Source organism: Camelus bactrianus, chromosome 16 (genome assembly GCF_048773025.1).
Source record: "Camelus bactrianus isolate YW-2024 breed Bactrian camel chromosome 16, ASM4877302v1, whole genome shotgun sequence".
Lineage (NCBI taxonomy): Eukaryota > Metazoa > Chordata > Mammalia > Artiodactyla > Camelidae > Camelus > Camelus bactrianus.
In genome coordinates this window covers 14,309,344-14,320,642 of record NC_133554.1, presented here as the reverse complement: position 1 = coordinate 14,320,642, position 11,299 = coordinate 14,309,344, and the positions used below count along the sequence as shown (strand labels likewise).

Below are 11,299 nucleotides of genomic sequence, written 5' to 3'. Positions count from 1 at the left end.
GTGATTCGCTCAAGCTTCTAACCCTGACAGTATGGCTCTAACTCCCAGGCTGTTAACCACAAAGCTATATTGTTTCGTTTGTGTTTCTTTCTTAGTATCACAACTTTTCAAGCGGCTGAGTCCTATCTCAGATTGTGTGACTCCCAAGCCCAGAAGTTTGCATTGCACCCCAGCTGCCTTGCTGAGTAAATGAGAATGGCTTGGAATTTTTGCAGCACTTTCTCTTACAAAGAATTCAAACTGATTCAAACGTAATTCTCAGATTTTTGATGTGAACTCTCTTGTAACTGTAAATTCACCCGCACGGAAAAATATTAGGGCCAGGGTCCCGGGTCATTTTACACTGGCCGGGGCACCCAGCAGATGGCGCTATCTTAGTGGACACCAGCTGGCTGCCCCGTCCCCCCGGGCTCAGCGCCTCTGCTGAAAGCTTCCCGGTCCTCCCTCACTCCCTCCTCTCTCCCCCTCCCAACGGAGCCCGCGCCCACGTGACCTCCAGACGGCCAATGGGCGAGCAGAGAGGGCGAGCTGGTCCCTGTGGCCGCCATTAAAGCGAAGGGAAAACCCGTGAATTCGGATTAAAGGGGGAAAAACACCGCCCGCTGGGCCCACAAAATGGGGGAGACTACGGCGTCCCGGCGGTGAGGCCGCAGGAGAGCGGACGTTAGGCCGGCTTGGTCCAGGGGCGACACGAAGACATAGCCAGAGAATGGTCTGAGCCCGCAGACGCCGCCACCACCTCCGCCACTGAGGAGACTCTGGGCTTAAGGACATCGCCGCTGCCGGGCCGGGGGCCTGGGTTTCTCTCCCGGTTCTCGCCCTTCCAGCCCCTCTGCGGGCGCCTCTCCGCCCGGGAGAAGCCTCCGGGGCTTGGGCTCTGCCTTCTCGGACTCAATTTTAATTATTTATTGTGTAACTTATTATTTTTCTTGTGGCAGGGTCACACATCCCCTCTGTCCCCCGGAGAGGGACGAGCGTCCGCGGGCTCCGCGGCGGCCGCAGTCCGGCCCGCGGGGCGAGCGCGGCGCGGCCCTCCCGCCTCCGGCCCTCGGCCCCGGGCGGCTGGGTGCCGGCCGGGCGGCGGGGGCTGCTCGCGGCGGCGGGGGGGTGGGTGGGGAGGGCGGGCGGCCCGGCGGCCTCCTCTTCCACCGCCCCCCCAACCACCACCCCCCCGCCCTCCCCGGTGTCTGTGTTTCTCCCTCTGGTCGGAGGCGGCGGTAATGGCGGATGGTGGGTTGTGGCGCCGGCGGCGGCTGCTGTGAGGGACGATGAGTTCCTCCTTCGTGCCGAACGGGGCCAGCCTGGAAGATTGTCACTGTAACCTCTTCTGCCTGGTGAGTGCCCGGGCCGCGGGCGGGGGCCGCGGCGAGCGGGCGGTGGGGGAGGGGCCGCGAGGTGCGCCCTTGGGCCGTGGGGGAGGGGGTCCGGGTCGGATCCAGATGCCCGAGTCCCCGGGCTAGGCCCAGCCCGAGCCTGCGCCGCGGCCAGCCCCGCACCAGCCCGGGCTCTGCTTCAGGAGTGTCGGCCTTTTTTCTGACTCTCTTTTTCTCACCGTAGTCTTGTCCTCAACTTGGGCTCCTTATCTGGCAGGACACTAGCATTTCCCTGTGTGTTTCTTGCTTAACTGTTGCTTTTCTCCTTACTGACCGTGTAGCTCTTCTTCACACTTTCCATTATTGCCACTGTCTCACTCTGGTAATTTGGTTTTCCCCAATAAACCGGACCCCGGAACTTATGCACTAAAAACCCTCTTTTCGTTTTACGTGTTTTTATATGAGTCAAACTAACGGAAGGTTAGTTTCTTCTTTGGGTGACTTCAGACTGTGTGTAAAAAACAGTAGATGCCGTTTCATATGTTTTCTCTTTAAACTTTGAAAACAGTTTGCCATTTTGACAATTTCTAGTCATCTTGCTTTTATTAGAGCATTATGTTTGTGTGAGACTGGAGCGGACTTATGGGGGAGGTGCTCTGGTTTTGCACTAAATATTTTTATATTTTGCCTGCGTTTTTAGAACGTTTTGAGGAGATTCCTCCTTTTATTGAAAAGTCAGGGGAAGCTGGATGTAGGGATGACAGTTGTGTAAGTTGGCTCAGGTCTGGGAACATCCAATAGTTAAAAGACTTCCAAAGTACCAACTGTTGCAAATATTTAGTCCTCAGTTGGACAGTAGCTTAGCTTCATCAATGATTTAAAGTTTCGGTGACTTTCCTTTTTCATTTTCTCTGTCCTATGAGAAATATTAAGAGAGTGTGTGATAGGTGAGTGAATTGAGTGGGCGGAGCACAACTAGTTGGCAAGTGTAAACTGCCAGTCATGTATCAGCAGTTTCAGTTTTGGCACTTTATGCTTTGCACCTTTAAGTTATATTACGGAATTACCGAGTTCGCTCTGATGGATTTCTTTCAGGATGCTAAATTGAACTTTTTAATGCCCTTACCCACCTTATTAAGTGTTTTCTTATACAATGTTCATTAATCAGCATCTCTTCAGGTGTAATAAGACAAACAGCAGGTTTTACATTTCTGTCTTCTCCAACTCTGTCTATTTTTGGTACTTTTAGGATCAGGTTCTTTGAAGATAAGACTAGCACAAATCTGACGGTTCTTTGTGAACAGCTATTTAACTTCAAAAAGAGATATGTAAAGAATTAACAAGAATTTTTCGGTTGTAGTTTAGATTTCATTACAGCCGTGGCTTCTATAAACGTGGAATGACGAGTCTTTTAAAAAATTAATTTTTTGTTGTAAGTCTGACCTCAAGGAACAAATGTAACCAATTAGAACTTGGGACAGATTGCAAATGTTTAGTCAGTGTACAATATTAAAGTACATGTTCATAGTTAATATTAAGTTTCTTTTTCTCTCCTTAGGACACATATTTATTGACTTACTATTCAGTGGCATGCCAGTGTTAATTTTTTAACTGTTTTTTTCTCCTTTAATTTTTGGTTGTTGAATTACCAGAATTAAAAGGTCCCCCCCAGTCAGCTTGCTTTTGATATCTTAAGCATATATTGAAAAATTATAATGCCTTAATGAAATAAGGGACTTCAATAGTGAGTACTTTTGATTTTGAGTGAAATATGCAATAATAAAAAAACCATGCTTTCTTTTCTTCAGGCTGACTTGACTGGAATTAAATGGAAAAGATATGTATGGCAAGGCCCAACTTCTGCCCCTATTCTATTTCCGGTGACAGAGGAAGACCCCATTTTGAGCAGTTTTAGTCGCTGCCTTAAGGCAGATGTACTTGGTGTTTGGCGGCGAGATCAAAGACCTGGAAGAAGAGAGTTGTGGATATTTTGGTGGGGTGAAGACCCCAGTTTTGCTGACCTTATTCACCATGACTTGTCAGGTGAAAGCAACTTATTTCTAACCAATGATATAGCAGTATTGTACACTTTCCCCCAAAATATTTATATTACAAATTAGGATTTCTTTTTTTAGTGCGGCATTGTTGGGTATAAAGCCAGATAAAAATTCAGCGTCATGTTTTATTTCACTGTGGTTATTTTATTTTATTTAAATTATGCGTATCATGGCAGGTTTTTTAAGCCTTGGATAACTTTATTCTTCCACCACCTAGCTTACTCACCATGAATTGGGCCCAAGGAAGATATGTTACATTAATTATCCTAAGAAAAATTGAATTGGGGAGCGTTTCCTAACAAAATCATAAGTACCTTTGAAGCCAAGTGTAACTCATTTTTGAGTCAATTCTGCCACTGCCCTCTCCTGTATGAATATGCAAACAATTGTAGGAGTGTCTAGAAATGTTTTATTGTAACTTTCTCATGTATCTTTTTCCTAGGCATATAGTTATTTTGTTATTTTTATTTGTGGTTTATTAACATATGAAGGCATATATTTTGTTATTCTTGAAGTGATTCTTTTTTTTTTTTTCCAGATACTGTTGCACCAAAGACTATCTTTAATATGAAACAGTGCCAACTTGTTTAGCTTTTATAGTGGGACATAGGGGTCATAATCTAAAAAAGGTTCACAGAACTATTTTTACTATGAGCAAAGCAATGAGACTACTTCCACCTTATTTTCTTGACTTTTAGTACCAAATGTTACTTTAGAAGGAGAAACTACAGCTCTTCATGTAATTCCTGACACTTGTGTTTACCTTAGAATGTACGAGTCAGTGTTAACTGATTCTTTGATGATAGAAATGTGCTTGGTTAATTTGCTGCAAGGTACCAAAGACTTCAGCGGGATGTAACATAATGATTCTTGACCGATAAATTTAGGATTTTTAGATAACTAAAAAAAAAAGTTCTTATTTGAAATCGAGTACTCTGAAATTTGTTATTGTCCATTTGACCTATAGAATCTGTTTTATTTTTGGATGTAATATAATCCAGGTGACTATCTCAAATAAACACTTAGTGGAACCGATGTTTGTGCAGGAATGTGTGTGTTATATTTGTTTTAGTAGTTGCTTTTTACCTTCTAATGAACAAACTCTTCAGTGTTAATACTTTGAGAGTGATTGCAATTCTATGATAAATGCTTTTGAGCTTTTCCAGCTTTCCTGGTAAGATCCTACTGGAGAGTCTAGCCTTAGTTTTAAGTATGTATTATATTCCTAAATACACTAAATGATGTGTTTTTGTATATGTTTATGTATGTGTGTATAATATATGCATATATATATTAGGGCATAATATTCCTTTACAGCATCAGCAGGATGATGCTTTGTAATTGTCATGCCAAAAGCTAAGCCTGCCAGCTTCCTTTTTTTTTCATTGACTTGGATATGCTTGAATTATTTTAATTTTTATTTTAAGTGGTCATAAAAACCACCTTACCAAAATGTTTGAAGATTTTTTAATGTTGTTCATAACTATAAGTAAACTATAATTCTGACCTGGGGGTTTCACGTCTTAATAAAGTTGGCAGAGCATCCAAACAGACCGTTCCCTGCCAACACACATTCCATGAAATACATTTTGTGGAATCAAAGATGCTTTTAACAGATACATAGTATTTAGTTTTGCCATAGTAGGACAAATGTTTTGAAAATTAAAAACTTAGTTGTATTTTAAAATACTATATGTGTGTTTTTTCCCCCTAAGTTTCATGTTATGTGTTAAATATGTTTTCTCCTGAAACTGGGTTACAGTTAAAAAAAATTCTTATCATTTAACTTTGTTTTTTAGCATGATTTTTAAAAATTTAAAATATTGATTTAAACATAATGAAAATAATTTTGGACGATTAGGCTTTGTTAAGATTTTGTAAATGACATAGAATGGTAAATAACTTTTAAGAATTTACCAGAGTGAAAGCAAGTGAAATAGTAAACCAAAATATATTAGTTGTATGTAATCCATTTTTACTATTCCAAAGTCTGTCCTGTACTGTTTTAAACAGTTTGTGTAGCCAGTGGCATTTTTGTAATGTTTTAACTTTTTTTTTAACCTGTCATTTACTTTTGGATGTTGTTACTTAAATCAGACATATCTTAAGGAATAATAAGGTCTTTTCAGATGGAGTATATTTGTCTCTCCTTTTTCTTTCTCCAGGGACACCGTCTGCCTCCCTTTTGGGGTAATTAGTCTGCCTCTGTCTCTCTAGCTAACCCCTTTTTCATTTCTTTCCATCTGTGGCACTCTATCCCCTTCTTTTAAGCTCCCCTGAGAAGAGAGCAGCTGGACAGTAGGGGTGGCATCAGCTGTAGGAGGCAATCCTGAGCTCCAAGCGGAGGTGTAGCAGTGAGGAAAGGGGAACCGGAAGGACCCAGGTGGTAACTGAAAAGCTGGTTAATTTAGTTTGAGTCTGCTCTTTACCGGCAGTGTCCTTCTGTTTGGTTCAGCACCTACCACATCTTGTTACTGAAATGTTTGTGATTATGGTGATAATATTGCTCTTCTTGTTGAGGGAAGGTTTTTGCAGATTAGAATTCTCAGTTTTTCTTATTAACTGAAGGATCATATTAAAAATACAGAATTGCCTTTGCTTACTTACCTCCTTGTGTTATCCATAGTGTATTTTTTTTAAATTGGCTTTTTATTTTAAAATAGTTTTATATTTACATAAAAGCTGCAAAGAAAGTATAGAGAATTCCTGAATAAACCTCAACTAGTTTCTTTTATTAAAATGTACATTTAGAATTAGAATGGTACATTTGTCCATTAGAATGGTACATTTTCCACAGCTAATGAACAAATATTAATATCTTAGTATTAACTAAGATCAATATTTGGGTTTCCTTTATTTTTGTCCTTTTTTTATCCTATGATCTCATCAAGGACACCATATTACATTTAGTTGTCATGTTTCCTTCGGTTCTTCTAGACTGACAGTTTCTCAGACTTGCTTTATTTTGATGATCTTGATAGTTCTGAAGAGTCTGGTCAGGTTCCATAGTGTGTTTTAAATTTCTGCCTGTTTCCTACACGAAGCATGTGTTTGGGTCACCTTCCTTTCAAGTTTTGCTGATGTGTAGAAATTGAATATAAACTTTTTATTGCTAATTGGTATAATTCTGTTACAAAAGCTAAATCTGCTTTGATACATACTTTAAACTCTCAGTTACTAGTTTTGTAGCAGTAGTCAGTACTGTTTAGTAATTTGCAAAGACTTAATGATTTCTGGGTCAGGATTTCTACTACCTACTATTGCCCTAACTGTAATATTCCAGAAGGATGTTTGTTCATAATAGCCCTTGAATCCCAAAGCCACATACTTCTTTTTTCTTTTTGCTCTTTTTCCTCTGAGAATGGATAGTGGGATCCGTACTGATATGTTTTGATAGAAAAAAGATTAGGGAATAAAACACTTCTTTGATTACAGCCTTTTAAATTTGATTTAAACTTTGTAGCAAACCGTATTTGGTGGTTGTGTGACAGAAGTGTAAAAGTGGTAGTGGGAAAATTTTAGCTTAATTAACCTCTGGTCAAAAGTCTTTGTAGTGGGTAGGACCGATTGATTCTTTTGAGTGTACCATTTGTTTGCTTCAGAACAAGATTGTTTCATTATCTTTAGTGCGTCCTTGAAGGAGAAGGGTTTTCTGAGTATTTTTATTCTGTGCCTTAACCTTTTTGGAATTTTATTGCTGTCATCATTGGCTTTTAGTCTTTCCCTTGAAACAAAAATAAAAACAAATACTATTCCATCTCCCAAAGTTTGCATCTTAAAAAAAAATTATCGTAAGCTAGAATGTGATGAGACTCTTCGAGAAAACTTGATACCTTGAGAACTAAAAAAACAGACTCAGTCAGGGCTAAAAATATTTTTCCTGGCTCCTGCGGTCTATATACGGAATTTTAGCGACATGTCCAGATTCTTTCCTTGTAACAATTTCATCATAAATACTGTCAAAGTAAACAGGCCATTGTTTAGTCTCAGAATTTAATTTTGGATGCTTCCATTGAAGGATATTAATTATAGTGGAATTTAACCTTAATTTAACAGCTTTAACAGAATTGACAAGTAGATAAATAGCCAAGTATAGGAGTCTAAGTTTAGCCGAACTAAAGAATTGTTTTGTGCCCCAGGTAACCTGAAGAGAGTTAATTCATGTCTGTCTTCTGTTCCATAATTTACTGTGCCCTTACTTTTCATGTTTGCTAGTCTTGGGACAACTTTGTTTACTGTATTTCTTCTGTGTACTGTCTGTTTTGAGCAAGAAAGTGTATCTTTTAAACCTTCAAATCAAAGATAAACTTTGGTTTAAAAGCAGCCTAATATGTTTTTCAGGTTTTGCTGATCAATGATGCCAATTTAAGACTCTTCAGTAATATTTGTTGAATGAATGGCTTATGAATGGGCAGTTGTTCAAGACAAACACTAAACTTGACATTTAAACATTTCTCTTTATTCTTTCAAGGAATACATGGTATTTTCTACCATGGCCCATTTATTACTTATTGGTGTATGTTGCATTTTAATAGTTTGGCAGAAATATTTAGAAAAAGGTTCCCTTTTTACCAGTTTATTGCTGTAAAGATGTTTAAAGATGTCAGTTTTGTGAAAACTGAGTACAAGGACTGGGTATTATCAGTTTTTTGGTTTTGATTTTTTTTCCCCCTCATGGAGAATTATATTAATGACCTGTCACATACTTTGGCCTCACTATAATCTGTATCCTCAGAAAAAAATATCTTGTGGAAATAAAATTTAGCATTTGATCTTTTATATTGTTTTCTTCAAATAAATATTTTGTGAAAATTTTTCAAGTAATATTTAAGAGTTTTAATGCTAAGGTTAATGGAAAAGTACTAAAAACACAGAATTGAAACTATTTTCTCTGGGGATACAGATACAGGAGGAGGAAAACATTTATTTAAATGCATTAAGTGGACTTTTTCCATTAGGCTATGGTTGATTAAGTTCAAAAGAGCTAGGTAAAGATTTGCCATGTGTTCCCCTCTTCTTCCCTTCCCTGTTATAATGCTGGTGTTGAGAATCAAGGACTTATTTTAATTAATGTAAGAGGTGCATATCACTGTGTCTTGGGTGGTTTGGTTATACCATTTCACTTTTTATTTCTCTGACTACAACATGTAGAGAAGTATTTTTATTGTTATTAATAATATCAGGATATTAGAAGCTTGGCTTAGTAGGCTTCGTGTTTCTAAGTGACACCTGCCCCACCAAAAAAAAAAAAAAACCAAAAACCTTCCAGCTTTTCATTGAGTGTTACTGGGACTTACCATTATTTCCTTAGCCATGAAAAATGAAGTTATGTTACTTTAGTGTAATGATTGCTTGGTCACCTGCCATGTAGGCGAAGATGTACTTAAGATCTTGTTGGCCTTAGAAAATGCTAACAGGTGGTCTGTTCTTTGTTTTATGTATAAACTCCCATTCAGTGTTAATGAGAATTGTTGGCATCTGAGAGTATAATGTAAAATGAAGATTTAGTTCATCTGAGTTTCTCTGGAAAAAAATTTAGAGCAATTAGGGAGAAATGCTTGAAAATTAATACTGATTAATTTTCTAAACTATATTTAGTATTCTCAAACCATTTAACTATAGGTTTAACTGAAATAGATTTTTTTTAAACTATATAGTTCTTAGAATTTTGTGTGAATATTTATATAAATTATATTGTAGCTTTTATTATTCTAAAGGTTTATTTACTCTTTGGGAAGAAGGTGAATTCAGTCTCAAGTTTTAAGTGAATAATTTTCTGATGTTTGAAGTTTATAGTGACTGTACAACTTTGATATATAATGGCTAACTGTCTTGGATTTTTGTTTTAAAACTGCAGTAGTTAGAAAAAAGATTTTGTAGGGACTACTTGTGTGTGACAAATGTTACTTCTTAGTGCTTCTTAGAAGGTAAGGATTTTTGAGGTAAAAGGTAATAAAAATAAAAGTACACTAAATAGATTATAAAGAAGTAAAGAGTTGGGAGATAGTCCCAGCATAATTCTCTTGAAATTAAGAATATGTGTTTTTTAGTAATCACAAATCACATAATTTGAGGTACAATTCTTAATGTAGCTATTTAATTTTGAAATGGTAAAAATAGAACCTGATTAGGCTGAAAGCAGATTGAGAAAGATTCATTTTTTTTTCCTCTCAGCAACTCACAAATATGCTTGTGATCTAGATCTTTTAAATAATTAAAGTGAAGTCATTATGTACTGCTTCCCTCTTCTCCTAGCCTACTGTTTTCTTTAATAAAGGGAAACTTGTAAAATTTTGGCTTTAAATGGAAGTAGATAAGGATGTCAATAAATATTAAATGTAAAGAACTTTTTAATATTAATGCTTAATGTTAAAGATTTAAGAATTATTTCAGTTCTTAAGTATTGTCATTTTCTAAAGCTTACTTCATTTTTTTTTTTTTTTAAAGCTTACCTTCTTAGAAAAAAACACAAATATGTGATTTGAAAGAAAGACTTTGTAATTTAGGAAACATTGTAAAGAACATAAAATCAACATTAACCTTTGTAGTGGCATGAATTTCTAGTGCAGCTAAAGTCCACTGTCGTTATGCTTTTGAGTTAATGTTTATTCGACCCATTTGTAGTATGTTATGAATATAAACCATGTGTCACACTTTTTTTTTTTTATGTGTCACTCTTAATATGTGTTTCTGTTTTATTCAAAAGCGTCAGTTTATTATTTTTCTGTTGGAATGGTATATACCTTTTTAGTGTTGAATTAAGAAAGGTTATTTATTTTTACTTACTTGGAAGAAGAGCCGTATTTATAAAATGTTTATAAAGTCATAAAGGCTGTAGAAGGATACTAAGTTATATTTGAAATAACAGTTTAAAATATTGCAAAAGATAAAATGCTGAAGGCAGTAGCTATCATTTGTAGTAGAGCTCATTGGATGCTTTGTTATAGGCATGAGATGGATAGAGTAAAAAGTTTTTTTCTGAACTATGTTCATACTTAAAATGACTTAATTTTTTTGTTTTTGTAACTTGGAGTGTCCGATTTGATTTGTTGGCAAAATACGGTTAGTTAAGATCACTATAACTTTGTATCAGAATTTGTCTTTATATTTTTAAATTTCTCCCCCAAGTAGAGAATCCTGTGTTGAATAGTAATTATGGAAATCATTTGGTTGAAATGAGACCGAAGATGGCTGATAATGCACTGCTTGTTAGGCTCTTGCCAAAAGCTTCCTTTTTTTTAATTCATTGCTTATTTTTATACTTTAGTTGTGGATTAGAATGCTGATGGACATAAAATGTTTTGAGTTTAATTATTAACTAGCTAGTCTTTTTGGCAGGGTGAATGACTAGAAGGATTAGGGCAAAGTAACAAGTGAGCCAGCTTAGAAATGAGCATCTTAGGTACAGAGTGTTTAAGATTTCCCAGGTTATGCAAATGTCCTTTTCATTGATAGAGAAACCAAATCAGAAAGTTTACAACATATTGTTGCCTTTTTATACAATGGGAAAGTAATTTTCAGGTAATTTAATAGAATACATGGCACTTAGACCTTTTATTCTCAGTGGAGTAGCTTTGAAACCTGATATTTTAATATCTAGAGAGATACTGAAGTGATTGCAGCTCAATATTCTGAGATGAAGTACGGTTTATGAACTTAGGCATTAAACTGTAACTCTTTTTACTTGGTTCAGAGTAGGTATAGTGTCACTACTTTACTTTTTTTTTCTTTCATTTCTCTTCTAGAAGAGGAAGATGGAGTGTGGGAGAATGGACTTTCCTATGAATGTCGTACTTTGCTTTTTAAAGCAGTTCACAATCTGTTGGAACGGTGTTTGATGAACCGGAACTTTGTACGAATTGGCAAGTGGTTTGTAAAGCCTTATGAAAAAGATGAAAAACCTATAAATAAAAGGTAAGCTATCTTATT

The 11,299-nt window shown here is 37.0% G+C and overlaps 1 protein-coding gene across 2 annotated transcripts in view; it reads left to right on the top strand.

Annotated features, from left to right (window-relative positions):
* Window positions 1-504: 504 nt before the first annotated feature.
* Window positions 505-11,299, top strand: part of MED13 (mediator complex subunit 13) — an 84,228-nt gene continuing 73,433 nt past the window's right edge. Inside the window, exons 1-3 of one of the 2 annotated variants that reach the window (XM_074342694.1) lie at window positions 505-1,334; window positions 3,122-3,356; window positions 11,116-11,284. In XM_074342694.1, the coding sequence (XP_074198795.1) occupies window positions 1,269-1,334; window positions 3,122-3,356; window positions 11,116-11,284 (470 nt within the window). In that variant the 5' untranslated portion in view covers window positions 505-1,268. The remainder of the gene's footprint in view (window positions 1,335-3,121; window positions 3,357-11,115; window positions 11,285-11,299) is intronic. The other variant, XM_074342693.1, reaches the window with a different exon arrangement.